Raw genomic sequence first — 26,581 nt, forward strand, 5'->3', positions numbered from 1 at the left:
GTGCTCCGTGCTGCCAGGACAGACAGGATGTCAAAATCCCACTGAGGGGACAGAAGGGCTCCAGAATCCACAGATAGGTCTCTCTGTGTGCAGGAGGGGGCTCGGCATCAAGGGGCCCAGTCGGGGATAAGCTGGAAGGGGAGCTGGTGGTGGGCAGTGCCCGGGGAGGGGCCAGGAGAGGGTAGAGCGGCACCCCATTCCTTACCTTGGCAATGGCCCTTCCTGACCATCATGTAGCCCTGGCCACACTCGCAGTGGTAGGAACCCTCCGTGTTGGTGCACCGCCCCCCGCTGCACACCTCGGGCTGCCCACACTCGTCTATGTCTGTAAACACACAGCAAAGTCCTGAGTTGGGGCCAGCCCTGCAGGGGATCCTGGGACATCTGTTCAGAGGCCAAGGCCAAGGACACCCATGCTGAGGCCCAGGCAAGGAAGGCATCCTTGCTGCAGCCATGAATGGCAGGGTCTGAGACTGACCAACTCAGGCCCCTGCAAACTCCTGAGTTCCTTTCTCCCGGAGGGGATGGCTACTTTGGGGGCCCATGGGGACTCTCACAGCTGTCTCCTTACCCCTGTGCAAGGGCTGGTCTTGAGGTCAGGTGGCTGTGCCTATGGCACTATCTGAGGAAGCCAATGAAGTCCCCCTCTTGACCCCAGTAAATCCCCCAGAAGTCTGCTCCTAGAGTTCCTAGGGGCCTTCCTAAAGGTTAGGGATTGGAATTCCGTGGTGGTCCAGTGGTTAGGACCAGGATGGTGCTTTCACTGCCAGGGGCCCTGGTTCGATCCCTGGTCAGGGGAACTAAGATCCCACAAGCCACGTGGCATGCCCCCCCACCCCCCAAAAACATAAGTTTAGGGATTAAGCAGCCAGTGAGAGACAGCATCTTAGGCAGCTGTGGATCTGTCCGTTTGGTTTCTGCCATTGTCCCAAAGCATAATGTGCCCTGTGATGGCTTGAAAGCCCAAGCCTGGTCATGCCCCTCCCCTGCTGGGTTCCCTGCTGCTCAGCCTGCCTCACAAGGCCTCACCCCAGCCTTGCTGTGTGTGCTGATCCCCACTGGTCCAGCCTCCAAGCCTTTGTTCACACAAATGCCTCTGCTTGGTTTGATGGCCAGCAGAGCCCTACTCCCATTCCAAGGATGGGTTCAGGGCTTCCCTGGTGGTGCAGTGGTTAAGAATCCGTCTGCCAATGCAGTGGACACGTGTTCAATCCCTGTTCCGGGAAGATCCCACATGCCGTGGAGCAACTAAGCCCGTGTGCCACAACTACTGAGCCGGCATGCCACAACTACTAAAGCCCGCGTGCCTAGAGCCCGTGCTCAGCAACAAGAAAAGCCACTGCCATGAGAAGCCCGTGCACCGCAACAAAGACCCAACGCAGCCAAAAATAAATAGAATAAAGATAAATTAAAAAAAAAAAGGGTGGGTTCAATTTGTCAACTCTAGGTCACTCTGGCCACTCCCCATTCCCTGCCCCCCACAGTCAAATTAATGGAGGACTCACCCTTGCCCCAACCCGTAGCAATGGTTCAAACACTTCACAGAGGCTTTGTGCAGACGAAATGAGATAATCCAGGTAAAGGGCTTAGCACAGTGCCTGCCTGACACAAGGTGAGCACTGAAGAAATGTTAGCTATTATTATTTTTATTCTAGCATTAAACCTACTCTATAAAATCCAAGCTCCTCAGCCTGGCATGTGAGACCTTTTGTGACCTAGCCCCGCCTGGTTCTCTCACCTGGGTTGCTGCTTCCCACATGCCTCCTTCTTTTTCTTTTATGGTCAAAATTTTAATGTCAAAAACGTATAAATGTTTGGTATTAGTCCACATACAATTCAGTTTTTGGTGTAGAGTTCTTTGGCCTCACGAAAAAACGCTTGGTTTACTTCACTAATAGGAATATCTCTTAATGCTGAGGTGGCCTCTTCTTGGTATTTCTTCTGCTGTTGATTTCTGGCATAGTTGTCTGTGATTGCATGAATGGAGTTGAGTGGAGAGGTACTCATCATGTTTATCCCAAATAAGAGCACATATAGTAATAACATGATTACTATAGTAGTGAGGAGGTACACAGGCAATACAACTGCTCGATATTTTTGAGGCCAACAGGATAAGCCTAAGGAGTTTAGCCTAAGGAGCTTCTGCACGTGCTGTTCCCTCGCCTGGAGTGGCTTCCCACCCACCAGCTTGGCTGTATCCTTCTCATCTCTCAGTGAGGCTGCCCTCGCCCCTCCAACCCATATGGCCCTTCCCAGGGTTCCCTTAGGAATCAACCCTTATATTGAATAGTAACTGCTTTTTTTTCTCCCTGACTGCTGAGAATGTGCCTTATTATCCTAGTGTCCTTAGTACCTAGCCCAGACCCCCCCAAAGTACTTATTGCATGAATGGAATAGTAAGCATTTGTTTACAGACATGAGCAATACTTCATGACACTTTAGTGCACAGTGGAGTCACTGGCAGATGGTATAAAATGTACACTCCCAGGCCCACATCCAGAGATTCTGATGCAGCAGTACTGGGCAGGCCCAGGAACCTGCATTTTAATAACTCTCCTGGCAATTCTGAAATAACTGGTCCTCCCTTTGGGAAGCTAAAGAGAACCTGATAAAAGGACCCACAAACTGGTAGGGCCAGGATGACTGCCTGATAGATAAGCCTGGGAAAACTGACTTGTTCTATGGAGAAAAATGGAAATGGAAAAGACCCGATATTAACACCCATGCAAGGATGGACTCCAGATGGATTAAAACATGTCGTGAAAGGCAAAACTGTAACTTTAATGAAAGAAGGTGTAGGAGAATATCTTTGTGAATTAACAGTGGGGAAGAACTTGTTAACTAAAGCTCCCAAAGCATGAAAAATAAGGCAAAAAGGTGAATTTCAATACATCAGAATTAATGATTTCTGTTAAAGAAAGGACATGTGGATAAGGTCAATGGACAGAGGACAAGGTGGAAGAGTTGTCATATCTAAACCCAGGCAAGTATCTGGAATCGATAAGGAACTCCTAAAGAGCCACAAGGAAAAGCAGCAAAGGCCACTGGAAAAGAGAGCAAAAGATAAGAACAAGCAGTTTCTAGATAAGGAAACCCAAAGGCTCATACACGAAAAGATGCTCATAGATACTAGTAAAGTAAACGTTATTTTAAATATTTAATAATCAAATAATTTATCTTAATCAATTATTTATATTTATTTCAATTCTAGAAATTGTAATGCCTTCTATTAATTATATAAATTAATGAAATAATTTATAAATAAGAATAAAGTAAATATTTAAAATAAGGAGATATTGGTTTACCAGAGCAGCAAAATTTAGAAAGTGGATGTTATCCTGGATGAGGCCTCATCACACCGCAGCCAGACCCCACTGGGAGAAGCTCTGACAGCTGACCTTGACCTTCCTGCCTCCTCCCGCAGCTGTCGGATTGGCAGAGACATCCGGACACCCAGGCTGGCACGAGGCAGGACCCTTTGTCTGGGCCAGTCCTGGCAACACCCTTCCCTGCAGCAGCCACTGCTTGTCCCAGGCCAGCATCTCGGGCTGGGCCTGCAGGGAGCAGTGCCTCTGGCCCACAACGCTTGCCAAAGCCGTGAAGCCCAGAGAAGCCCCTTGCTCCCGGCCTCTGCCGTTGATAACTCGACTGTTCTGAGCATTGCTGCCTGAGTCATCTCCCTGAAACCTGGCTGACCGCATTGCCGCCCTCTGCTTACAAACCTCTCTTGGCTGCCACTGTCTGTGGGACAGCGACCAAGCACTTCAGCCTGGCACTCAAGACACTTCGCAAACTGGCGTCGGCTCCTGACACTTCCTCTGCATACCCCGCGCTCCCATCACACTGGATTTATCATTATTCCCAGAGCACGCCAGGCTTGTTCATTGCTCTGCCCTCTGCAGAAATGGTTCCCTTTCCCCGAAATAGCCTCTGCTCCCTCCTTTCCTTCACTGTGTGTGTAAGGGAAGATGTTGGAAGCAAACCATGTTTGGGGGCCAGGGTGACTTTGATTCTGTTTCCAGCTCTGCCACGGCTCTAGGTGTGAGGTCTCTGGGTGGTTCAATTCACCTCTCTGAGCCTCAGTTTGCTAAACTGTAAAATGGGGATAAGGATTTGTGCAGCACGGGGTTGGGATGATGAGCTTCATAAATAAAGGGCTTAGGACGGTGCTGCCATATGAGAAGTGCTCATTAAATGGTAGTTGTTATTATTCTGTCCCTGCTCAAACACCCCTTTGGGAAACCTTCCCACATTCCTCCATACAGAACCAGTGCTTCCTCGTCCCACAGTGCCAACATTCACACCTCACTCATTGCAGTAACCCTAGAGCTCACACAGCGCCCAGGCCAGAACCAGCAATGTGAGCCCCAAGAACAGCAGTGTCATTCTCTAGGTGAAGGATTCCAACTCGGTTATGGATCTTACGGCACTGCTTGGAAAGTGCTGCACCCTATTCTCTGTAGTTCATAAAAAAGTATGTGGAGTGTTTCGTATGTGGTATAAATGCCGCATATTAAAGGGCCTTTCTTGGAAGCATCTTTGTCCAGCGGCCCCATGCAGAGCTTCCCAGGGAAGCTTAAAGCCTTGCAGGCATTTCCCAGCAAAGGCAAGCCTGCTCCCAAGGCTGCCTGGAGTCCCAGTTGGTGTCCTCACGGGTCACCCTCTTTATCCAATAGGAAAGAAGCTCCTTGTCACTCAGGATCTGGGGACCTGGTTTTTCGGCTTCATCTCCAGCCATGTCCCCAGACCCCTCACACTCTTGGCTCCAGTCACAGTTCCTTGGAGCGTTGGTGAATGTTGCTGCCTTTCAGATTCCTATTCCTCCATCTGTCTCAGCGACCTCAGCCTCAGCACAGGGTCTGCTTCCTCCCAGGTCCAGGTTAGAGCCCTGGTCTTGGTTCCTGCGGCCCCCCGTACTCCCCACAGTCTGCAGCTTTGTCACTGGGTGCTGTGAATGCCTGGATCCTCTTCCACCCCAACACTACCTGTGCGGTCCTGTGCCCCTCCCAGGGGCAAAGGTGGCTCACCTTACCTTGGCATTCCTGTGTGGCCCCCGAGGTGGCCAACGTGTAGCCAGGGTAGCAGAAGCAGGAGTAGGAGCCCACGTGGTTGACACAGCGCCCCCTTCCCTTGCAGGGGTCCCTCAGACACTCATCGTCATCTGAGCGGAGGGAGGTGAGAAGGACAGTCAGGGAGGCCTTCCTTTGGGCACCTGCCAGCCACCTGCCATGCTAAGGACTGGACAGGGAATGGTGCTGTGGGGCAAGGAGGGGATGAGGGAGCAGAGGAGGCTGGGAGTTGAAAAATCTCTAAGGCTGAGGGCCATGAAGTTGGTTCATTGGGCCCTTTCAAGAACCAAGGGCCTGGGGCAGTGGCTCCGCACCTCCCCCCTGCCCCGTGTCCCCCTCCCCCAGTGGCCCGGTGATAACTTCCTTTCTCCTTCAAGGTACAGTGGATGTGTCTCCCTTGTATAAAAATATTGGGAGAGTGGATGAGGCCCACACTGGATGATTTATGTGTTATGCCTCCGAACCTCTCCCCCAGGGATGGCCGTGGCTTCAGTCTGCTACGCAGACTGAGGGGTGGGCTGATCTCAGAGCTGAAGGTTCCAAGTACCAGTCAGGGGACCCTGGGGTGGCTTCGCATCCTCCTGAAGTCCTGGGGACTCATCAGATGGTGCTCCCAGAGACCGCTGTCCCCGAGGTTAAGGTTAGCTTTGTCCGTAGGGATTGCTCTCCTCAGTCCATCCACCACACAGCACTGCTCGGACTTTCGGCTGCCTGGACTCTGGACTGTCCTCCAGCCCTGCCTCCACCCGCCCCAGCCACTGAGTGAGCCCAGGCTGCCCCCGTGGATACCTGTGCAGTAGGCCTGGCTGGGGTGCAGCCGGTAGCCGGGGCTGCAGGTGCATCTGTATCCATCAGGGAGCTTCACACATGTTCCCGGGCCACAGATGTTGGTGGCTCCAGCAGCACATCTGTCAATGCCTGTGGGTGATGGAGCAGAGCAGAGGTTATGGTGGGGTGCGGATGGGTGAAGGCAGTGGAGTGGGGTGGGGGCAGGGCACACGGGCCTCAGAGGACCACAGAAGCCTCACTCAGGCCTTAGCTGGGCCCTCCCACATCCACGTATAGCATGGCCTGTGTAAGAACCCACAGCACCTCCTCTCAGGGCCCCGAGCCCTACCAGGATGGAGCTTGCAGCACTGCATCCCTCTGACCGAGACCCAGGGGGTTCCAGTAACCTGTGTCCCACGTCCCAGCAAAGGGGCTCCCCTGCTGAGGCCTCCAGCCTGACATCACCCTGAATACGGGGACAGCTCTCATCCACAGCGAGTGCTTCCCTTCCCTGGCAACTCCTGACCAGTTTTTCTTAGGCAGACAGACAGATCTGGTGAGGGGGGTCTTGGGACAACTGCCAGGGGAAGAGGGGAGAGGTGGGCGCGGGCTAACTGAGCAGGGCCTTGAGTGCCATGTTGAGACAGGCCTGTAAGCAAGGGGGTCATGGGAGGTGGGGTGTGATCAGAACTGTCTTAGAAAGACCACGCATCTTGCATGTCATCTTGTTCAGAGAGGCAGCAAGATGGCAGATGGACTGGGGTGGGAGGGGAGGCACAGAGGGCCCCTAGAAACCCGTTGAAATGAATTAAGCAAGGACTGCCTTGGGTGGTGGTAATGGGTAAAAATGGGAGATGGAAGCTGAATTCAGAAACAGTTTGGAGACTCGCCAGGCCTCAGGGCTGAGGCTACATAGAGAGCAAGAGACTATAAGTCTTTTGAACTGTGTCCGTAATACCAGAAAAGTACCCGGCACCTAAAACATGCCGAATGAACAAATGACTGACTGAATGAGTGATGCTCTCACTCCGGGTCCCAGCCGGAGGCCCACACACCCACACTCCCAGCCCTGCCCCACAGCACTGAGGGAACCCCAGAGACCCAAGGAAATGGGTCAGTATGTGGCCTGTGGTGGTGCACAGCGGGGCTTCACAGCGTTTGCTAAATTGGACTGAACTGAACGTGCACACCGGCCTGTTTGTCGGGCTACCCTGCCCCTGGCCTGGCTCCAAGTTTGTGTCAGCCTGGGGGCTCAGGAGGACCTCCAGCCAGGTTCTAAATGTCCTCCCAGAGGGGTGGGGTTGGGGGATGGCAAGGGGGAAGGGGGATCAGGCGAAAGTCTATAGATCGTGGGAGGGATTCTGTCCCCACATAGCTGAATCCCCAGCTGAGCCCCTTAACCCAGCTCATCTTGCCTGCCGAGTGGAGGGGGGCCGAGGACACTCCTTGGAGCAGTGCACTGAGCCCAGAGAACAGGGGTCCTGGGAGAGGGCAGCAGGGACGCCCTGGTTCAGGCCTAGGAAGGCCAAGCTCCCACCCCACCCACACTCTCTGGACTGTTCCACCAACCTGCAGGGTCTCTCCCTCTGCTGGAGGAGATCTGGAAATACCCCTCACCCCAAGGTGACCTCAGTCTATGAGGTTACAAGCAGCAAGGCCCTGATGAGGACGCTCGTGGGAACACACGCACGAGCACACACACGTGAGCACACACGTGTGCAGGGAACAGCTGCAGCAACACCAGCCCTGCTTCTCTTGAACCAAGTCCCCAGACAACGAGCCTTTGAGGAGGGTGCATTCCAGAGCAAGGTGGATGTGCCGGGGATCTCCCCCATACCACCCCGCAACCACTGCAGCAGCCAGAGCCTGGGGAACGCAGGCTCCAGGGCAGCTAAACAACTTTGAGAAATAGAACCATTTTCCTTCCCTAAAGTCGGGCCTCCCTGTGGGCAGGAGGCTGCCCACCGCCAGGGTACTCAGCTGACCCAGGGTCAACAGCCTGGAAGAGCCAGGCTCCCGGAGGCCCCATGTGCTCGCCTTCCTTGAGAAGGCCCCGTGGATTCTCCTGGAAGGCACCCCTTCTCTTTCTCCTGCCTGGCTTGACCGGTGCTCCAGACGGGACTCCCCCAATCACTGGGGGCACCCTGTGCTCTCTGTGGAATGCGGCCGGGGCCGCTGACCCCGGCGGGAGTTCACTGGACACTGTGCATCCGGTGGGAGAGCCCTGGAGTTGGCTCTGGCCGCCCACACCTCATGGGGCTGCTGCAGGTACCTGACGGGGCCGGGGTCACCAGCACATCGGTGGGGGCGGTCACTTGCTCTTCTGTCCGGGCCTCCGGGATCCCCTGTCCAGGCAGTGGCAGCGTTGGTCTTCCTATGGCGTCTCCTGCGGAGGGGAGAGGGGTGGGGGGAGCGAGTGGGCCTCAGCCCCTTGAGTGCCCGCTTTCCCACCCCCTGGACAACATCCCCTGCAGAGGTGCAGTGCCCTGTCCTCCTCCCTGCCCTCCAGTCCATCGGCCTCCGAGAACCAGGGGTGGAGCCTAGGGCGGGTCATCCCCCCTGCCTCTTCGTCTCCTGAAACTTAACCTGGCCCCAAACAGAGTCAGAGAATCTGAGAGCCCTGACGGGGCTCAGAGCACATCTGGTCTCCCCGCTCCGCAGGGAAGGAGGTGGAAGAAGCTCGTGGGAATGGCCACTTGTCCAAGGCCGCTACCTTGTTGGGGATGGAGCCGAAGCCCGGGTCTCCTGACTCCTACTTCAGCACTCTCCTTCTGTCTGCAGAGTTCTTTACAGTTTACAGAGCTCTGCCTCAACCACCAGTGTCTCATCTGCCTTAAGAGGCAGGCATTAGTGTCCACATCATAGTAGAGGAAGCTGAAGCCGACTTCTGAACAGTGCCCTGTCCCCAGCCCCAGGGACCGGCAAGCTGGGCTCTGTGGAGCTCTAACCATTTCCTGAGGGAAGACAGGCTGGGGGCAGGGCTCTGGGAACCTGACCCGCCCCTGCTTCAGCCAGCCCTTCCTCTTTGGTCTTGTTTATTTGCTGAACAGCACCATGAAGGGCAGAAAGAGCGCTGTGGCTGCGGAGGTATTTGTAAGGCATCGCGGTGCCTTTCACTGACCTATAACACCTGCGGCATACAGAGCTCCCAGGGGAACTGATCACACGTCTCATCGCCCACAACCTCAGCTGATTTGAGCCCGTGCACCAGCTCCCGGGTACTATCTCCCCTCCTAGACTAAGGTCTCTCCTTCCCTCCCTTTGTTTGCTGGGCACCACTAGGAGGAGGCACTCACCTGGGACCCAGGCAGATAGCTGGGTAACACTGGTTGTGACCTGCACAGAAACGGGAGGAGGTCACTGTTGGCTTCCCTGTCACCCCCATGATGTGCTTCCTTCCTCCACACTCACCCCTGCCTCCAGGCTCCCCGTCCAACTAACTCCCTCATTCAGTCTTTCATTCATTCCAGGTGTTGATGAGTTCTTACTACACCCTGGCATTCTGCCAGGCACTTTATGTCTATTGTCTTAGTGAATCTTCTCAACTATCCTCTGGTAGAAGGCTGTGATGATCAAACGAGCCGATGTATGTAATGGGCCAGCTCAGTGTTACAGCAACAAGTATCGTATCAGTGCTATGATCTCCACATCTCAGACAGCAACAGAAGCTTTAGAGGTTAACCAGTCTACCGAGGGTCACAGGGCCAGTGTGGTGAAGCTGGGACCCCAGGCCACACCTGGTGTCCCTCACCATAGCCCATGGACAGAGGTAGATGAGCTGTGGGGAGCAGGGGAAAGAAAAATGGGCAGGGGATGGCAGAGGGCCAGGAGCATGGCTGGGGCTGGGAGGACACGGAAGAACTTTGGTCTGGGAGACAATGCATGCTTCTCCAGGGAGAGAAGAAGCTCCCTGGGGAAACAATATTTGCAGAGAGTCAGGGATGCAGCTTGGAGGGGCCAAGGGATAGGGTAGGGATTGGCAGACTGATGAGGGAAGAAGCAGCTTCACTCTTCTGGAATGTTTTTCTAGGAGGACACTCAGTTCTTTACAGGGAAATCCTGGGCTCAGGAGAGGGGGTGGGCTCCCCCTTTCTCAATGAAGTGGTTTGAGGCTATTCACAGCTCTGCTTCTACTTCCCCACGAGCCACTCACAGAGGAGACCTGAGACCTTAAGCAAGTCAGGCTCAGAAAGTGCTGAATCCGGAATTAATCTGGAACCAGTTCTAGACCTCATCTGCTGTGATGAAAGCCTGAGTGACAGCCAGGACTAACAGGACCCGGTCCTGCTTCCTTTCTGAAGGGGCCCCAGAGCTTCCCGAATGAGAGTGCTTGCACAGCAGCTGCTGGAAAAACAGGAGCCGCTGTTATTACTCCCTTTAGGGTAAAACTGGGTCTTTGGATCAACTCTCCCACCACGGCTTCTCTGCAAGTAAAGTCCTACATACACGCCATCTTTCTCCCCTCCCTCCCTCACGGGACGCTGCCCTGCGGCCTCAGTGCTACCAGGTCCTGCTCTCTGCCACCCTTGCGCGACTTGCTGGTGGGAGGACTCACTTACCTGGCCAGCCTGAGAGTCACCTGGGAAGGAAAGGTGAGAGCGTGAGCTCAGGGAGGAGAGTCTGGCTGCCTTCTCCCTCCCACCCATGGCCAGGGCTGGTTCAGTCCGTGACCTCCTGACCTTGTCTCCCGCAGGCTCAGTGGTAGAGAGAGCCCAGACTCTTCTTACCTGCCTCTGCCCCTGCCACCCTTCTGGCACTGGCCAGCCCAGATCCCAGGTCTGGAAGGCCTACAAAGTGGTCAGTTGGTGAGAGGAAACCTCCGGGGCTCCTTTGATGGCCCCGGTGACGGGAGTCCCACCCGCTCCGGGCCAGTCCACCCCATGGGTGGACTGCCACCCCATCCTCGCTGTAACCCTCCTTGCACTGCCACCTCCTCCCTCCCGACCACATCGGGTCACTCCGCCCCTGCCCCAGGCTACAGGCCAGGGCAACAGTTCTAGGAAGGGGAGGAGTTGCTCCTGGCCTGGCCAGTGTCTGGTTACCATGATGACTGGAGCTCTGCCTGACTTCTGTGTCTGTCTGTTCCCAATTCCTGGAGCACTTTGGCCATCACTTAGTTCTCCTGGTCCTCATATGTCCTCGGCCCCCTGCCCCCTGTGCTACCAGTAACCCGGGCTTGCCTTCTGCGTGGTTTCCCAGGGCACCTGCCAGGGGTGCCTCGAGCCCAGTCTCTTTCCAGCCCCACGCCTCCTGGGCCCAAGGCGATTGAGCCGGAGCCAGTGCTCTGACTCTAAGGCCATGGGAGGGGATCTAAAGCCCCCAGATTCCCCAGGATCCACCTGCCGACTCTTCAGTCTTGGCAGCAAGCACCAGCCCCAGAAGCTGCGTGGCCGGGGGCAAGGGATGGAAAGGCCTGGTCAGCTGGAGTGGAGGATGCGGCGGACCTCTCCCACCCCCACCAGCAGCTCCCTGGGACATGGGTACCTCTTGACCCTATATAGGAGAAAGAGGAGGTGAGGCCATGTCATCAGGCCAGGCCATGAGAGCACGTTCCCAGGGCTGTGCTGCTGCTCTGAACTCCTTTTTCTAATGCCCCAGAGATGGAATGCCATGGGTCCAGTGGCTCTTTGAGGTGCTGTAACCCGAGGGGAGGGGGAATCTCTCAGGCATCTTCCCCAACCCAGATACCTTTGTCGGGGATGGTCCCGGCCTCCAGCCAGGTGCCAGTGGCCTCCCGGAGTGGCTGCCTCTCTGCTGGTCTGGGCAGGGTCCCATTGCTCTTCTGCCCCTGTTGCCTCGAGGGCCTGGTCAGTTCCTCCTCCTCGGCTTTCCTCATGGACAGACGGATGTCTGAGCTTGAGTAGGTGTAGCCGTGGCCGGCAGGGCAGATCTCCTTGAAGGCCTCTGCAAGTTCAACAGTCAGAGGACAAGCTGAGGGATGCTGCTCCCGCAGGAACCCAGCGCCCTCCTTTTCCTGCCTTTTGAGGGACAGGGCAATTGTAGCAGCAAGGAGGGAGGGGCCCCAGGTTGGGTTAAGGAGTTGAACAGGAAGGAAAATTAAGAGTCTTCTGGCCTGACGTTAGGTCAGGTAGGGGAAACTGGCCACTGGCTTGGAGGAAGCCCTTCGGTGGCTGGGGCTGAGATGGGGACAGAGGGTTACCTGTGCCAGGCAGGGGGCACTTCTCACACTTGCTGCCCCAGGCTTTGCCCACTCGGCTGCAGCAGCATATCTGCTTGGTGATCTGCTGGGCCAAAGGCAGGGTGCAGGTGCCGGGCCCCAGCAACCGGTAGCACAGCCCCTGCTGCATGGAGATGGCCTTGTCCGCTGCAACAGACACGGCAGGTGGGGATGGGCAGGTGGCCAGCGGGAGGGGAAAGGCAGTGGGTGGAGGAGTGACCGGCCACGTGCGTTCAGATTGGCTTGGCCTGCATCTCAATGTAGAAGTTGGGGCCCTGAAAATGCTCACAGAACATTTGGAAGAGTAGCTGCAGGAATGCTTTTAGCACCTCCTCATGTTATCTGTTTGAGGCGACCCTTGACTCTCACACTCATGTGGGGAAGCTAAGAGCAGGAAATGTGGATGTCTCTGCTTGTCTCCAGATTCTGAGTCTATACGTGTTTACAAAAGCCCATCCTGGGGAGCACGAGGGAGGAGCAGTGTGCTCTGAGGGCCGCAGTCTCCCTGGGGAGATGAGACGAGGTGAGAACCACAGGCCTGATGGGGAGCTTTGGGGACCAGGCCCTGTCTTGGTCGTCTTTGCAGCCCAGACACCCTGGGCAATGTCTGGTGCATGTAGATACTCAGTAAATGCTCGCTAGATGGCTGGCTGGCTGGCTGGATCCATGAATCAAAATCCCACGGACTGCAGTGAGTGTGAGCCACGCTGGGTTTAGAAAATAACAACACCAAGGGCCAACTCTGCCTCCCTGCATGAAGGGTCTCTTTCCAGAACTAATAAATAAGTCACCATGAACTCTTCCTGAGAGTGGCCAGCTGGGTTCTCCCCATTCTGGGTTCCCTCGTTCTCTGCTGTCCCTTTAAGGCTCTTACTACCTAAGGCTCTTACTACCTCCTTGCCCTGGGGATGCTGGGTCCAGTCTTTCCCTCACATGGGTGCTCCCTCTGGGTGGTGCTGGAGTCTGTTCATCTTGTGGCCTCCCCAGACCCAGTACCTGGCGGTTCACAAACTGAGGGCTTGGCCGGCTACAGGGAACTCTGCTGAGCCTTGGGTGGCCCACCTGACCTGGGTGGCTACTTTGCAGAGGCCAGTCGGGACTGGTTTTATTGAGTAGTGGTCAGGCCTCCCTGGTCTGGCTGTGCCGTCAGCTCTGCCATGGGGAGTGGCGGGTGGAGGGGGGCACTGCCAGCCTGGGCCTCTCCCAGCTGGAAACCACAGAGGCCACTGGAAACAGCGGCCTGGGCGTTCACGCATGCACACACATGGACACGATGCTGATACGACTAGTGACACGTACGCGCTCACGGACACACGGGGACCGCAGGATTATGGAAAGGCCCCGGGGCCGGCAGCAGTGCTGCTCCTGCTATGGGCAGGCTCCTTAAGAAACGTCTGCAGTGAAAGGACCAGGCTTCTAAGCTCAGGCACTGGAAGAGGCAGCCACAGCTCAGCCAGACATCACAGCAGGGGCGACACACATCCTCCCCAAGCAGATGAGGCAACAGATGGGACAGTAACGATGAGAGAAAAAACAGAGGAGGTAGAAAATCCCAAACTGCAAAGCCCTCAAAGAAATACATAGAGAAAACAGAGAAGCAGTGACTGTCTCCATCCCAGCAGGATGAGGGATCAGGTTTGGTACTCGGGGCCCAGTTCCAGGTGGAGGAGCAGCCCCTGGACCCTGCGATACGGTCTAGGGGCACTTCTGCTCTCAGTCTGGCCCGTGGACCTTGAGGGTCCCATCTCACCTCTCAGCGTCCCCACCCTGGGTCCCACCTGCACTCACACACACAACGACTCCTGGATGGATCCAGCAGGAGGCCGGGTCTGCAGGTGCACAGGTAGCTGCCCCTGGTGTTCACGCAATCTGAGTCCTCGCACAGGCCCAGGGTCAGGCACTCGTTGATATCTGCAGGGTTGGCGGAGATGACCAAGCGCCCCCCGACCCAGGCCTGATGGAGGGGAGGGGTCGGGGCAGAGTTCTCCTATGATTCTCCAAATAGAAGGACAGCAATAAGAGAGCTGCCGTTTACTAAGTGTGATCCCTCTCTCTGGGCCTCAGTTTCTCATTTGTAAAGTGGGGATAATAATAGTAATGACGATGTAGTCCTGGTAGGGGGATAAAATGAGATAAAAATTGTGAATCGCTGGGTCCAGGAACTGGCGATAATGGTCATAATATTAAGAGCTAATGTTTATTGAGTGCCTCGTGCCAGGTAGTATGCCAGGTGGATTGCATAAGATACCTTATTTAATTCTCACAGTTTTATCAAGTAGGTCCACACGGCCTCATTTTATAAGTGAGGAAACTGAGGCTCCAGGAGTAACTTGCCCAAAGTCACTCAACTAGTAAGCGGCATCCTGGGACGTAACAGGGGGAGTAGATGAGGGCAGAGTTTGAGTTGGAGGGTGGAGAACAGGCTGCCCAGTCCCTCCTATTCAGTCTTCCTTGAGAGACCCTGAAGCACCTCTGCGGACCCAAGATCCAGGGACCATGTCCACAGTGAGAAGCTGCAGGACGGAGGGGCCCCGGCAAGGACGGGGAGGCGGGAGGATGGAGGCGGGTGCTGGGAGGTGGAGCAGAGGTTTAGGAGGACAGGGGAAATCACAGGGCTCACACCCTGAGCTCCAAGAAGTCAGGGCCCCTTAGCGATGGCACCTTTGCTGATGATGGAAGGTCTGTGATGGCCGCCCACCTCCAGTGCCAGGAGATAACACATGGCAGCCCAGTGTCATCAGGGCCGCCTGCTCATTCACAGGCTTTGGGGAAATTGGCACTGAGTACAGGAATAAAGGGGCTGAAGGGTGGGCACCAAGGGGACCTACTGCTTAGCAGGACGTTCTATTGGGAGGGAGAGCTGGGAAGGGGAGCTGATCCGCTTGCCTCCAGTCTATGGCCAGAGTGATGTCTAAACACAAATCTGACTTGCCTCCTGTCTGCTTGAGAAGCTTCTGGGCTCCCCCTCACCTCCTACAGGGAGCTTCTAAACTCTCACCTGGTATCCAGTGCCCTCCACCATTTTCCAAAAGCCTGTGGGTGGGCCGGTGGCTCTGATGAGACCCTGGGATGCGCTTCTTATCTCCTGTGGGTGCACTGGCTGTACTCCAGCCAGCCCAGACTGCTCCTTTGCTCATACTCATCCCTCGGCCTGGAATGCCCGCATCCCCTTCTAGCTGGCCAACTCCATTCATTTTTTAAGTCTAGGTCAGGTATCACCTGAAACCTTCCCTGATCCTCCAGTCTGGGAAGGGGCCCCACCATAGGATCCCATAGCACCCAGTGCCTCTTTCTCTCGAGAGCACTTCTCTCATAGTGTGTAATTGTTAAGGCATCTGTCTTCACCTGGGGCAGCGGCTGCGTCTCATCCATCACTGTGAACTAACACCTAGCACAGTGTATGCAGATCATAGCAATACCCCAAAATTAGCCTGTGGAAGTAGGAGAGAAGGATGGAGAGAGGAGGGATGGTGCCTGCAGGTGCAGAGATGAGCGGGTCCCATCCCAGACAGGGAGACCACAGCCACAGACATGGGAAGGGGGAGGTTTCAGGGGCAGGGCCTCCTGGGGAGGGCACCTTGGCATCCTGAATCCTGTGGGCTTGGTGGAGGAAGGACAGAGAGCACATTCGAGATCCTGGGAATAACTTTAACACTGCAGACTAGGAAACCTGCCAGGCGGAGAGGACGCTGTGGACAGTTTAGATATGAGCAGCCCCATTGCACTCTCTAAGGGCAAAAATACCAACTTCTCCCCACACCCACTGTCCGCGAGGTCCTTGCCTCTTTGCCCTGGAGGGAGGCTAAGCCTGGGCTCGGCTGGGTCAGAGGTCTTCCCTTTTGCCGGGTCCAAGCACCTGTTCTTATCCATGGGCCAGAAATCCCCACAGGCAGATAGCTCAGCCACCCCAGACTCCTCTCTCCTGAAGCCTCCACGGGGGGGGCACCTAGGAGACCATCTGGGTCAATCCCGTCTCTAACCTAGCTTCAAGCAAAGTGAACTGCACAGACAGTGATTTGTCCAGTTCCCAAAGCTCTCCAAAGGGGCAGCTGCCTCAACCCCAGGAGCCTCCCACTGGCTGGAAGGCCCAGCTCATATCTCACCTATTGCCAGGTCCACAGCCAACAAGGGCTCCCTGCTCAGAGCCATGGCTGAGCTCCCCCCTGCCCGCTCTTCTGTCCTGAGGTGTCCCTGGGCCTTGCCCCTCTGGCGGCCTCTAATGCAGAGCACCTGGGCCTCAGCTGGCCTTACAGAGCCTACCAGCCAGGCCAGCAAGGCCAAGGACTGTGCTTTATGGTCCCCCTCCCCCACTCCCCCTCCATCCCCTTCACCTGTGCCCTCCCCGCTCCCGGCTGCGGGAAGGAGGCCTGAGCATCTGAGGTGCTTTGCTGGGAAGAGTCCATAGTGGTCCCCACCAACTCAGGCTGACTTGATCTCCCACCCTGGAGTTAAAAGTCTTCCCATTCCAGGGCGAGCAGCCCAGGAGGTGAGTGGATGTGCGGGGACCGTGGAGCACCTTGAGATACAGCACAACACAGCCCTACAGAGTCACACACCCAGATCTGGGTGGGGGTGGGTAGAGATGGGGAGGAGGGGAGGGCTTGGCTCCCAGGCGCTTTCTCAGCTGCACCATCGCTATCCTCTGACTTCCTTGGGCCCCTGGAAGCAGCAGCCCCCATAGCTCCCCCAAGCCGGGGCTTAGAGCTGCCCAGTGGGGACCACTCAGACAGTGGCAGCTGCTCCTTCTACCTGGGGATGTGGGTGTCTTCCCGCATCATCAAGCCTCTGTTATTTCTGCTCCCCAAGCCCAGCCCTGTCCCTGGTTATTCTTACCTTGGCAGTGAGTGAGGTTCAGTCTCTTGTACCCCTGGGGACACTCCAACTGGCCATTTTCAATCACTGGGGAGGCTAAGGATTGAAGATACAGACAGGTTTCACTGGAGGGCCCTTGGGCTCCTCTGTCACCCATGCTGGGAAGTGGGGTGCAGTCTGGATGTCCAGCCCACTCTGCAGCTGTGAGGCCCCATACCCCCAAGCCATTGCCCTGGGTAGCTGCACCTCCTTAGCTGAAATCCCTTCCCTGGCTCTCACCAGGCTACTCTCAGCCCACCTTGCTATTACTAAAAATGATACCTAGTGACTATATATCTTGTATATATAGTTATAATAATATAGTCATATAGTTATTAGATACAGTATATATTATATGATATCAATGTTATACAATATAACATGTGATTGAACAAACTTGTGTGGTTTTTTTTTGTTTTTGAAGTAATTATGGATTTGCAGGAAGTTGCAAAAAATAGTACGGTGAGGTCCTGTGCATCCATCACCCACTTTCTCCCAATGGCTGCATCTTACACAACTCTAGTTGTTTTGTTAGCTTTTAAACATCTGAATATGACAATTCACAGTCTGGTTCTAAGTTCAGGTTATTCTGATACTTGGTTTGAATGCTACCCTAGCTGACAAAGCCCCCCGATCCTGGAAGAAGCTCACCATCGATTGCACTTATAAATCCATGATATCCATTCACTCACATTCACCAACCATGAGATGTTGTTGTTGAAATTTGGTTAGTAATTTTCACGTTCCCTGAGGTCAGTTAGTTGTTTTTACAAAGTCAAAAAGAGTTATAATATCCCAGTTCTTGAGTTTGTCAAGTATGCAAGTGGAGAGGATTTATAGCAGCAAATTACAGGATGATGGCATTTTTTCCAAACATTCATTTTCAAAAGGCTCTGTCCCACCACAACTTCCTTGAAAAGCAGCCCCGCTTAAAGTTTATAACAAAACTGGGCAGTGGTCTGAGTCCAGACGGGCCAATAAGGCAATAACTGTCAGTATTTTGGTGCTGATACATGTCCTATCTTGATTTCACACCATTCCTCTTACTTTAAAGAGAGAGAGAGAGAGAGAGAGAGAGAAAGTGTGCTTAAAAACAAAAACAAACAAAGAAACAAAAACAACTGACATTCAGTAAAAACAGGGAAAACATCTCCACTACCTTGGAGGGTCAGACTCGTATGTCAACCTCCAAAGAAGTGCTTTGAAGGTGTTTTTGTTTTGAAGATGTCTTTTCTTGAAAAGGGCTAGCAGGTAGTATACTATTGACAGCTGCCTGTGATCACAGAAAAAGGCAGGAGATGTGGAACACCCATCTTTTTGTTTAAAAAAAATGAAGAAGGACTGCTTTTTCAGTTTGATGATTCCTTTGCCAAGACATAGCCAGTAATTTTCAAGGGGCACAGGCATTTCCACAGACACTCTTCCAGGATGAAGCTCCGTAAAGATACCTTTAGACCTTAAAGATCTTGTTTTATGAAGTTAACCGCATGATGACTTCCTGTGACAGCTTGTCTTCTCCCAGCTTTGACTTCTTTGTGGCAATACCTTGCCTATGAAGGGTACGGGGAGGGGACTTTCCAGTTAGCATTCCGCAGCTCCATTGCCTTGCTGGTCCTAACGTCAGCCGCTGTACTTATAGAGTTATTGGGTAAACCTTATTTTTATTCAAGAAGTCATTTACTGTGGAGAATGTAGGTCTTCTATCTTCTAAACAGGTTCAACCTTTAGTGGCTTATGCAATAGACAGTTCTTCATATATTTTATTGCTGAAATAGATTCTTGCAAATACCAAGAGACATGTTAATAATACCTATACCTTCATCCAGTTATACAGCAAAATGTGAGTGTCTCAGTGTTTTAAAATGTTTTCTTTTTTTTTTTTTGAACATTTATTTGTTTATTTATTTGGCTGCATCGGGTCTTAGTTGGGGCACATGTGATCTTTGTTGCCACGTGCGAGATATTCATTGTGGCATGCAGGATCTTTAGTTGTGGCATTCATGCGGGATCCAGTTCCCTGACCAGGGATCGAACCTGGGCCCCTTGCATTGGAAGCGGAGTCTTAGCCACCGGACTGCCAGGGAAGTTTCTAAAATGTTTTTCTAATCAAGATAGCTTTTACTCTGTCATTAGCTGTTATCTCTGGGCACATTATACACTGAAGGCAAAGTCTGGTATTAACGATAGTAGATATAAGCTGTATTTTTTTTTTAAGCTGTATTTTATATAGACTTCCTGATCATTTGACTCCTGGGGTCCATTTTGGGTCCCATCTGAGAGGTCATCATTATTTTTACTTTGGAATACGGCGGACTACGTGTCAGAGGAGAAGTGTCAGCATTGCATTTTTAAAGGATCACTTAGGATTATTCATATTATTTTATTTTATTTATTTATTTTTTAAAAGAGGATTTTAAAATAATTAATTAATTAATTTTTGGCTGCATTGGTTCTTCGTTGCTGCGTGCGGGCCTTCTTTAGTTGTGGCGAGCGGGGGTGACTCTTTGTTGCGGTGTGCGGGCTTCTCACCGTGGCGGCTTCTCTTGTTGTGGAGCACAGGTTCCAGGTGCGCAGCCTCAGTAGTTGTGGCTTGCTGGCTCTAGAGCGCAGGCTCAGGAGTTGTGGCGCACGGGTTTAGTTGCTCCGCGGCATGTGGGATCTTCCTGGACCAGGGCTCGAACTTATGTCCCCTGCATTGGCAGGCGGATTCTTAACCACTGAGCCACCAGGGAAGCCCCTCATATTATTTTAAATCCTGTTTCTCTGCAAGAATTTTTTAGAGTCATTTCTCCACTTGATGAGGGCTGCTTTATTTAAAACTAGACAACCTAACTGAAAAACCCCGCAAACAGAGCATTGTCGTGCATTACATGTTGTGATACCAAAGACAAACATGAGGAGGTGCCGTGTTTCCCTGGAAGCCCCACACTTCCCTGAGGACACTTGCAACAGTCTGACATAGAGATCAAGTGAGGACATAAATTAGTAAAGCTTAATTTTTTTTTTAAGATTAAAGAACTGTAAATTGAAGTTGTAATTTTTTCTTTTTTGCCACAGATGGCATTCCCCAGGGTTTGCATGTTCTTCCACATGGGAACTAGGCTTCAGCCTAAAAGGCCGCTGTGTGGCGATAAGTGAGTATTCTGAAAATGCTGACATTGAGAAAAAGGATGGGGTGAGGCCGGGAAATGTGAGCGCCTGGCCCGGGGCCTGGTGGCATGAACTGAAGACGGGGAGGAAGAAAGAAAGAGGGGAAGCTGTTTGGAGAAACTCAGAAAGCAAGCAGATTAGATGCAGGCGCAGAAGGTGGGAAGGAATATCTTGAGGCTGATGCCAGGGGCCTGGAGAACTGAGACAAGGGGACATCTGGACAGGGCTTCGGAGGCCTGAGGCCTTTGGTGCGTATTGTCCTGTCTGTTTCTCCTGTCTGTTTCCTGTTTGTTTCACAGGTTAGGAAGGAAGGTGAAGCTCAGAGGGGGCCTAGTCGGGGTTGCAACCAAGCTTCTGGCTGCCAAGGGCACATCCCTCCTACAGCCAGAGAGGAAGGGAGGGGGGAGCCAGGAGGCCAGGGCAGCAAGGTGGTATCAGGAGGGAGGAGGTAGGCAGAAGGACCTTGCTTCTTTACGGAGCAGGAGAGGGGTGGCAGAGAGCTGGGATCACAGTAAGGCTGGGCACCAGCTGTGGCACCTGCAGGGTACCCCGAGAAGCTGAGCAATGCGTGAACTAAGAGGAGTGGGGCTCATCCGTTAGTCTGGAAACATGCGCTTTTTCTAGAAAGTGATTTCCTCCTGAGAGGACTCTGCCTTCTCACTGGCCTGAAGAGAAACTGTCGGCTGGACAGCCCTTGGTGAGGGCAGACTTCTAGAGAGAAAGAAGTGTCAAAACCAGCGTTCCTCGTTAGACACCCATTTTTGCCAGCACCCTGCACCCCACCCACCCCCAACCAGGGCCCTCAGCCCCCTTCCTCAAACCTCACAGAGGCCTCCTATAGGGTGCTGGATCCCAGCTTCTGTAAGACCAAGTGCAGCAGCCAATCCAGAAAAATCTGCTTATATATCTTTGGGGGAAAGAAAGTCAAAGTTGAGATGAGCACATGGAAGGGAGAAACCTTGGCTTGGGGTGAGAATTCAGCACTCACCCACGGCTCTGAGTGAGATTTCGGCAGTGATGGGGGAGGGCGGGTATCACCAGGCGCACCTCCCAAGTGCTCCCAGCACACGTAGGCCTTCCCTTGCTGTAATGCTTAATGGACTGTGCTGTGGCTGCCTGTTTGCTTGTCCATCTCCCCTGCTAATGCATAAGTTCTGTGAGGACAGGGACCTTGCCTTCTTTGTCATTGCTATGTCTCTGGAGTCAAGCACAGCACACGGAACAGTATAGGCAATCAAAATGGAATGAGTAATAATAGCAGACACTAAAATAGCTCATACTATGGGCTAGGTCCTATTATAAAGGCTTTACAGGTAATAACTTATCTAATCCTCATAACAGGCCTTGGAGATACTAATATTATCCCCATTTTACAGATGAGCAAACTGAGGTACAGAGAGGTTAGGAAACATGCCCAAGGTCACCCAGCTGATGGATTGAGCTGGGATTATGCATCTGCTTCCAGAGGATAAATTCTGAACTATTCCCCTCTACTGCCTACAAATAAATAAATGAACGAACGAATTCATGACGAGCCTTAGGAGTTGTCTAGGCCAAGAATCTTAGGGTCCAGAGGCCACAGGGAGATGCCTGCTCAGCAGGAAGCATATGACCCTTCCTGGGAAGCCCTCCTCTCCCTTTTTTAAAACAAGGGATCAGGAGAGTGAGTGGGGAAAAAAAGGCAGGGACACCCAGAAGGAGGTCAGAAGAAGTAATCAGATGTTGGGCAGATGCTCCGTAATGTGTACGACCAAAGCGGCATGTAGAATCGGTAAAGGAAATAGTGAAGAACATGTACTCCTCCCATGGTCCCTCAGCCAGATCAAGGATAAGTCAAGGGTCAGAGAGCAGAGGACTTGTGGATCTGGAAAAAGAGAGTGGCTGATCTGGGATTCCTGTGGGTGCTTCAGAGAGGCTCTTTTGGGAAGTGGTCTTGCAGCTTTTGGACTTTGACCTGAGAAGCCAAAACAGCTGCTGAGGGGTCAGCTGGACTCAACCTCAACTCCAAGGAGTCTGAACATCACCAAGTGCCTGTGAAGCACGTAGGGCAGACATGCATGACTTTCCTGGTCAGGAAACCTGGGCCATGCGGGCCTGGAACTCAGGTCTTCTGGCCCCGGACCCCAGCCCTGTCCACTCACTGCTGCACCTTGGTTGCTCACAGATGGGGAAGGAAGCAGAGGGTCCCCTGGCTGCAGCCTGCCCCCACCCTGCGGATTCTCATCCTTGGCTGCTGGAATTCCCAAGGAGGCCTCAACGAGAGCAAACTGATTGCTGGAGACAGTTTTGGCCCTGACTCCGAGACAGAGCTCGGGGAGGAGACGGTGGAGACATATGCCTGGCCACAGGGCTGTTTACAAGCCATGCTGATCTCAATCTGTGATGACAGATGGCTGCAGCAGGGAGATGTGGAGGGTCCCTTGCCACACACCCTTCTGCCCAGAGAACAGATATACACACACACACACACACACACACACACACACACACACACACACCGGACAAGGCTAAGTTTGATGCACAGGGGCACCTGAGCAGGCTGGAGCTGAACCCTTGATCTGTAAACTTCAGGTGGGTAAGCTGGATAGAAACTTTGACTCCCCGGGAGCAGTGGAAAGAGTGTGGGTGCTGGGGCAGCCAGACTAGCGTCTAATTCCTGGCTCCACTCTGACTAGCCGTGTGACCTGGGCACATTTCTTATCCTCCTTCGGTCTTAAATTTTTCACCTGTAGAAGTGGGGACAGAAACTCAGTTCGTGGGTTGTTGTGAGGATTAACTGGTTGTTTACTGAAACAACCAATGTCAGACTGAAACTAGCATAATGATAATGCCTGGCACAGTACCTGTAGGTATTCCTCAAGCCTCCCTCCCTCCCTTCCTTCCTTCCTATCTCCCTCCCTCCCTCCCTTCCTTCCTTTCTCCCTCCCTCCCTCCTTCTCTCCCTCCCTCCCTCCTTCTCTCCCTCCCTCCCTCCCTCCCCCCCTTCCTTCCTTCCTTCCTTCCTTCCTTCCAGAAACACAGTTTCGAGGAAAGCAAGGTGGCCTGCTGCCCCTCACTGGCTGGAGACACTTGGGCAAGTTACTCTCTGAGCCTTGGCTTTCTTATCAGCAAAATGGGGATGACTTTTCCTTTCTCAGAGGGTTATTGTGAACACTAAATAGGCATGCAAAACCCGGAGCATGATGCTTATCACATATTGGTAATTATAATAATGTCCATTATTCCAGATTTTCCTCCTTGGTGAAGTCCTAATGGATCCTGCAATGATTGTGGAAATGCCACCCAAAGACAGGCTCTGACTGCTTCCTTGGGAGGCTCCGGAGCCAGAGTGGGTGTCTTGGTCACCATGACCAGTGAGGTGGAGAGGGGTCTGGTCAGAGCCCTGGCTCAGACAGGCGCCGCTTCCGCCACCCTAACCCTATCCCTCCCAGGGCTCTCCAGGCCAGAGATGCCATGTGTCAGTGACACCCCTGCTAGGGTAGGGAGGGTGCTAACTGGAGCTGAGTCACAATTCCCAGGAGGCTTCGAGCCAAAGAATCACGGCTTTTATCAGCCCAACAACTGGAATTCTGAAAATCTCATTTCTTTAGGGCAGGAGACTGGGTGTCTGACCCAGAGTTACAGAGAACAGGAGCCCCACCCCGGCACAGCTGTTCCCCCGGCCGGGGTCCTCTAGCTCATTGAATGCCTAAGCCAAGAAGCAGAGGAAGGGGATCACAGAGCGATTAGAAGCAGGGCTCTGGGGTCACATAGACCTGGAGTTTCAGGCCCAATTTCTTCATCTGTAAAATGAAGATAGTAACACCCACCTAGAGATGTTGTTAAGAGGCAAGGAAATGAGAACGAACTTAGCGTGGTGCTTGGCGCGTATTACATCCTCTGAGTAAAGGGCTGCTAATGAGGACGTGATGAGAGTGATGCTGCCATGACTCGCCCTAGGGTTCTCTGCTCCAGCCTCCTCAGACATCACCTTCACATGCCCACTCTCCTCGGGGGCTGGCATCACAGACCTACACCTGGAACACTCCTTGTGGGCAAGGGCCATGGCAAAACCCAGCCAAACCAAGGCTTTCCTTCTATTGAGAGTTTCAAATAAATGTTCAGATGTATATATAAACCTATATTCCCTCAAAAATCAATTTCCTTTCCACACACCTGTTCTTGGTAGGCATACTCCTCGTGGCAGGGAGTTCAGGACTTCTGGAAACATCCCATTATATTGCTGGGCAGCTACAGTTTTTAATAAGTTGTCCCTACTGCTCAGTTTCCAGTTGAGTTCTGCCTACTAGAAACACCCACACATCGGCTTTTGCCCACGCCCTGAAACCACACGGAACAAGCCTGCCCACTCCCCCGCAACCCCCGGATGTTTCTTTCAACGCATCTCTGTTGATTCAGGCCTGCACTGCAGGTTGCTGCCCTGCCTGTCTGTTCAATCCAATCTTCTGGCAGGATGTTGTCCTTCATGTATACGTGGAATACAGTCCTGGGATGCACCCTCTTGACTGTAAAATCCTGGTCTAGCATCCTGATTTGTATTGTCTTCAGGTTGCCCCAACGCCCCCCTCCCCAGAATGATTAGGGAGATCCTGGCCCCTAAGAATCAGACACACTGTGATTTGAATCCTAGCTCCCCGGTCCTAGCTGTGTGACCTTGGACGAGTTCCTCAGCCCTCTCTGAGCTACATTTTTCTCCTCCGTCAAATGGGGATAAAGATCCTTAGCTTGCCGCTGGTTGTGACAGTGAAATGAGATCACGTAGGTGCAAAGCACGGCACAGTGGAAAACTTCAGTACCTGGCGGCTCTTGTTGTTTTTAAGAGGGAAAGATGCAGAATTTCTTGAAGGGGACGAACAAGAGAATCAGCTCTCCCCGGAGACACAGGGAGGGGCCTGGATTCTGCGGTGAACTCATCCTACACCAGGCAGACGGAGAGATGGTCTCGTGGCAAACAGCCGGGGCCCACCACTGCGGGCCGCGCGCCGTGTGCCAGCCCAGCCTGCCCCAGCAAAGGGGCCTTGGGGTTGACACAGCCGGTGCCAAGCCAGATGGGGCAGCGGCCAACTTTCCAGTCAACCCAGATGTCTGTCTTTCTCGGATGAAAACTCAAAAATGTGGTCTCAGTCAAAGTGGCTTTTGAGAGCTGTGTGCTCTCCAGACCCTGCAGAAGCTCTGAGCTGCGACTCTTGATAACTCCCCAGGGGTCAGGAGGATGTGGCTCAGGCCAGGTTCTGGCAGGTCAGCTGCATCTGTCACTCAGAGTGAAGGGAGAAAGGTGGGGGGACCAGAGGCTGACCTAGATTGACTCTCTGAGCCGTTTCCCTAAGAAGGCACTGAGGAATTTTTCTGGAAGAAAAGGGATTTGTCTGTGCCATGTAACTGAGACTTCAAGGCAGTCCTTTCCCATGTCAGAAATAGCAGCACTGCAGGGACCTTCTTCAACCGTCCTGTACAGCCTCAGAAGCCAAAGCTGATTTAGCGGAAGCCATGAAGTCACGTGGTTCCCCCCGCTGCTGGCTCCATCACTCCCCTCACCCCCTGATTCTACTAGACCACCTTGTTGGGGATGACAAAGCCCTTCCCTGAGGGGCACAGCCTTATTTTATCAGAAGAGAAATAGAGGTTCAGAGGGGCATAGCCACCAGGGCTGAGAATGTTCCGGAACTCAGGAGTATGCCTGTCTTGCCGACCATTCCCAAACCTACCCCAGCAGCTCGCCTTTTTTTCTAGAGTCTTGCACAGTAGCTTGCCTGTCTTGCCTACTTAAAGAAACATTCCCCACCCCGGCCCCAGGCCTGGGACTGGAGCTAGGTGTCTGGCACCCTGTCAACACAAACAAGGTTCCCCAGCATCTTGCCCCTTCTCTCTACAATGCCCAGCTGCACTTTAATGCATTTAAAATGTTTACATTGCCCTTTGCAATTTCTTGCTCAGTGTGGGGAATGCCTAACATTCCAGGGTCTGCACCCTTGTGCCCAGCTTGCTGAGGTGTGCTGAACACAGTGAGGGGTGGTGCGAGCAGGGGACAGGGAGGGGGTGGGTGCTCAGCCTTGGGTGTGCTATGCTCCAGGAAATGTTCTCACTCTCTCGATCTCACCTGCCTGTGCAATTTCCTTGGGTTGTTAAGCTCTTTCCCATCTCTTTGGCCCCCTCTAATAATTCTATTTTTTTAAAATAAATAATTTATTTATTTAATTTTTGGCTGCATTGGGTCTTTGTAGCCGCGCGGGCTTTCTTTAGTTGTAGAGAGCAGGGCCTTCTCATTGCAGTGGCTTCCGTTGTTGTGGAGCACGGGCTGTAGGCACGCAGGCTCAGTAGTTGTGCCTCGTGGGCTCTAGAGTGCAGGCTCAGTAGTTGTGGCACACGGGCTTAGTTGCTCCGCGGCATGTGGGATCTTCCCGGACCAGGGCACAAACCCACGTCCCCTGCATCGGCAGGCAGACTCTCAACCACTGCGCCACCAGGAAAGCCCCCGAGTTGACTTTTGACAGGCAAAAGAAATACGTGCCAGGCCTGGACCCGAGCCCAGGAGTGAGGCCTGCAAGAGGAAGACAGGCTGAGCGGG

General features: G+C 53.3%; 1 protein-coding gene across 8 annotated transcripts in view; it reads right to left on the reverse strand.

Annotated features, from left to right (window-relative positions):
- The window catches only part of LTBP2 (latent transforming growth factor beta binding protein 2), a 98,153-nt gene that overhangs the window by 17,891 nt on the left and 53,681 nt on the right, over positions 1-26,581 (reverse strand). For 5 of the 8 annotated variants that reach the window (XM_029239799.1, XM_029239796.1, XM_029239794.1 and 2 more), the window contains 10 exons: positions 16,849-16,923; positions 13,804-13,926; positions 11,998-12,162; positions 11,526-11,741; positions 10,397-10,416; positions 9,134-9,173; positions 8,110-8,223; positions 5,859-5,987; positions 5,033-5,161; positions 206-325 (listed from right to left, as the gene is read on the reverse strand). In XM_029239799.1, the coding sequence (XP_029095632.1) occupies positions 206-325; positions 5,033-5,161; positions 5,859-5,987; positions 8,110-8,223; positions 9,134-9,173; positions 10,397-10,416; positions 11,526-11,741; positions 11,998-12,162; positions 13,804-13,926; positions 16,849-16,923 (1,131 nt within the window). The remainder of the gene's footprint in view (positions 1-205; positions 326-5,032; positions 5,162-5,858; positions 5,988-8,109; positions 8,224-9,133; positions 9,174-10,396; positions 10,417-11,525; positions 11,742-11,997; positions 12,163-13,803; positions 13,927-16,848; positions 16,924-26,581) is intronic. The other 3 variants (XM_029239797.1, XM_029239795.1, XM_029239798.1) reach the window with 2 other exon arrangements.

Source organism: Monodon monoceros, unplaced genomic scaffold, assembly GCF_005190385.1.
Source record: "Monodon monoceros isolate NGI ecotype Baffin Bay Population unplaced genomic scaffold, NGI_Narwhal_1 Super_Scaffold_21, whole genome shotgun sequence".
Taxonomy (NCBI): domain Eukaryota; kingdom Metazoa; phylum Chordata; class Mammalia; order Artiodactyla; family Monodontidae; genus Monodon; species Monodon monoceros.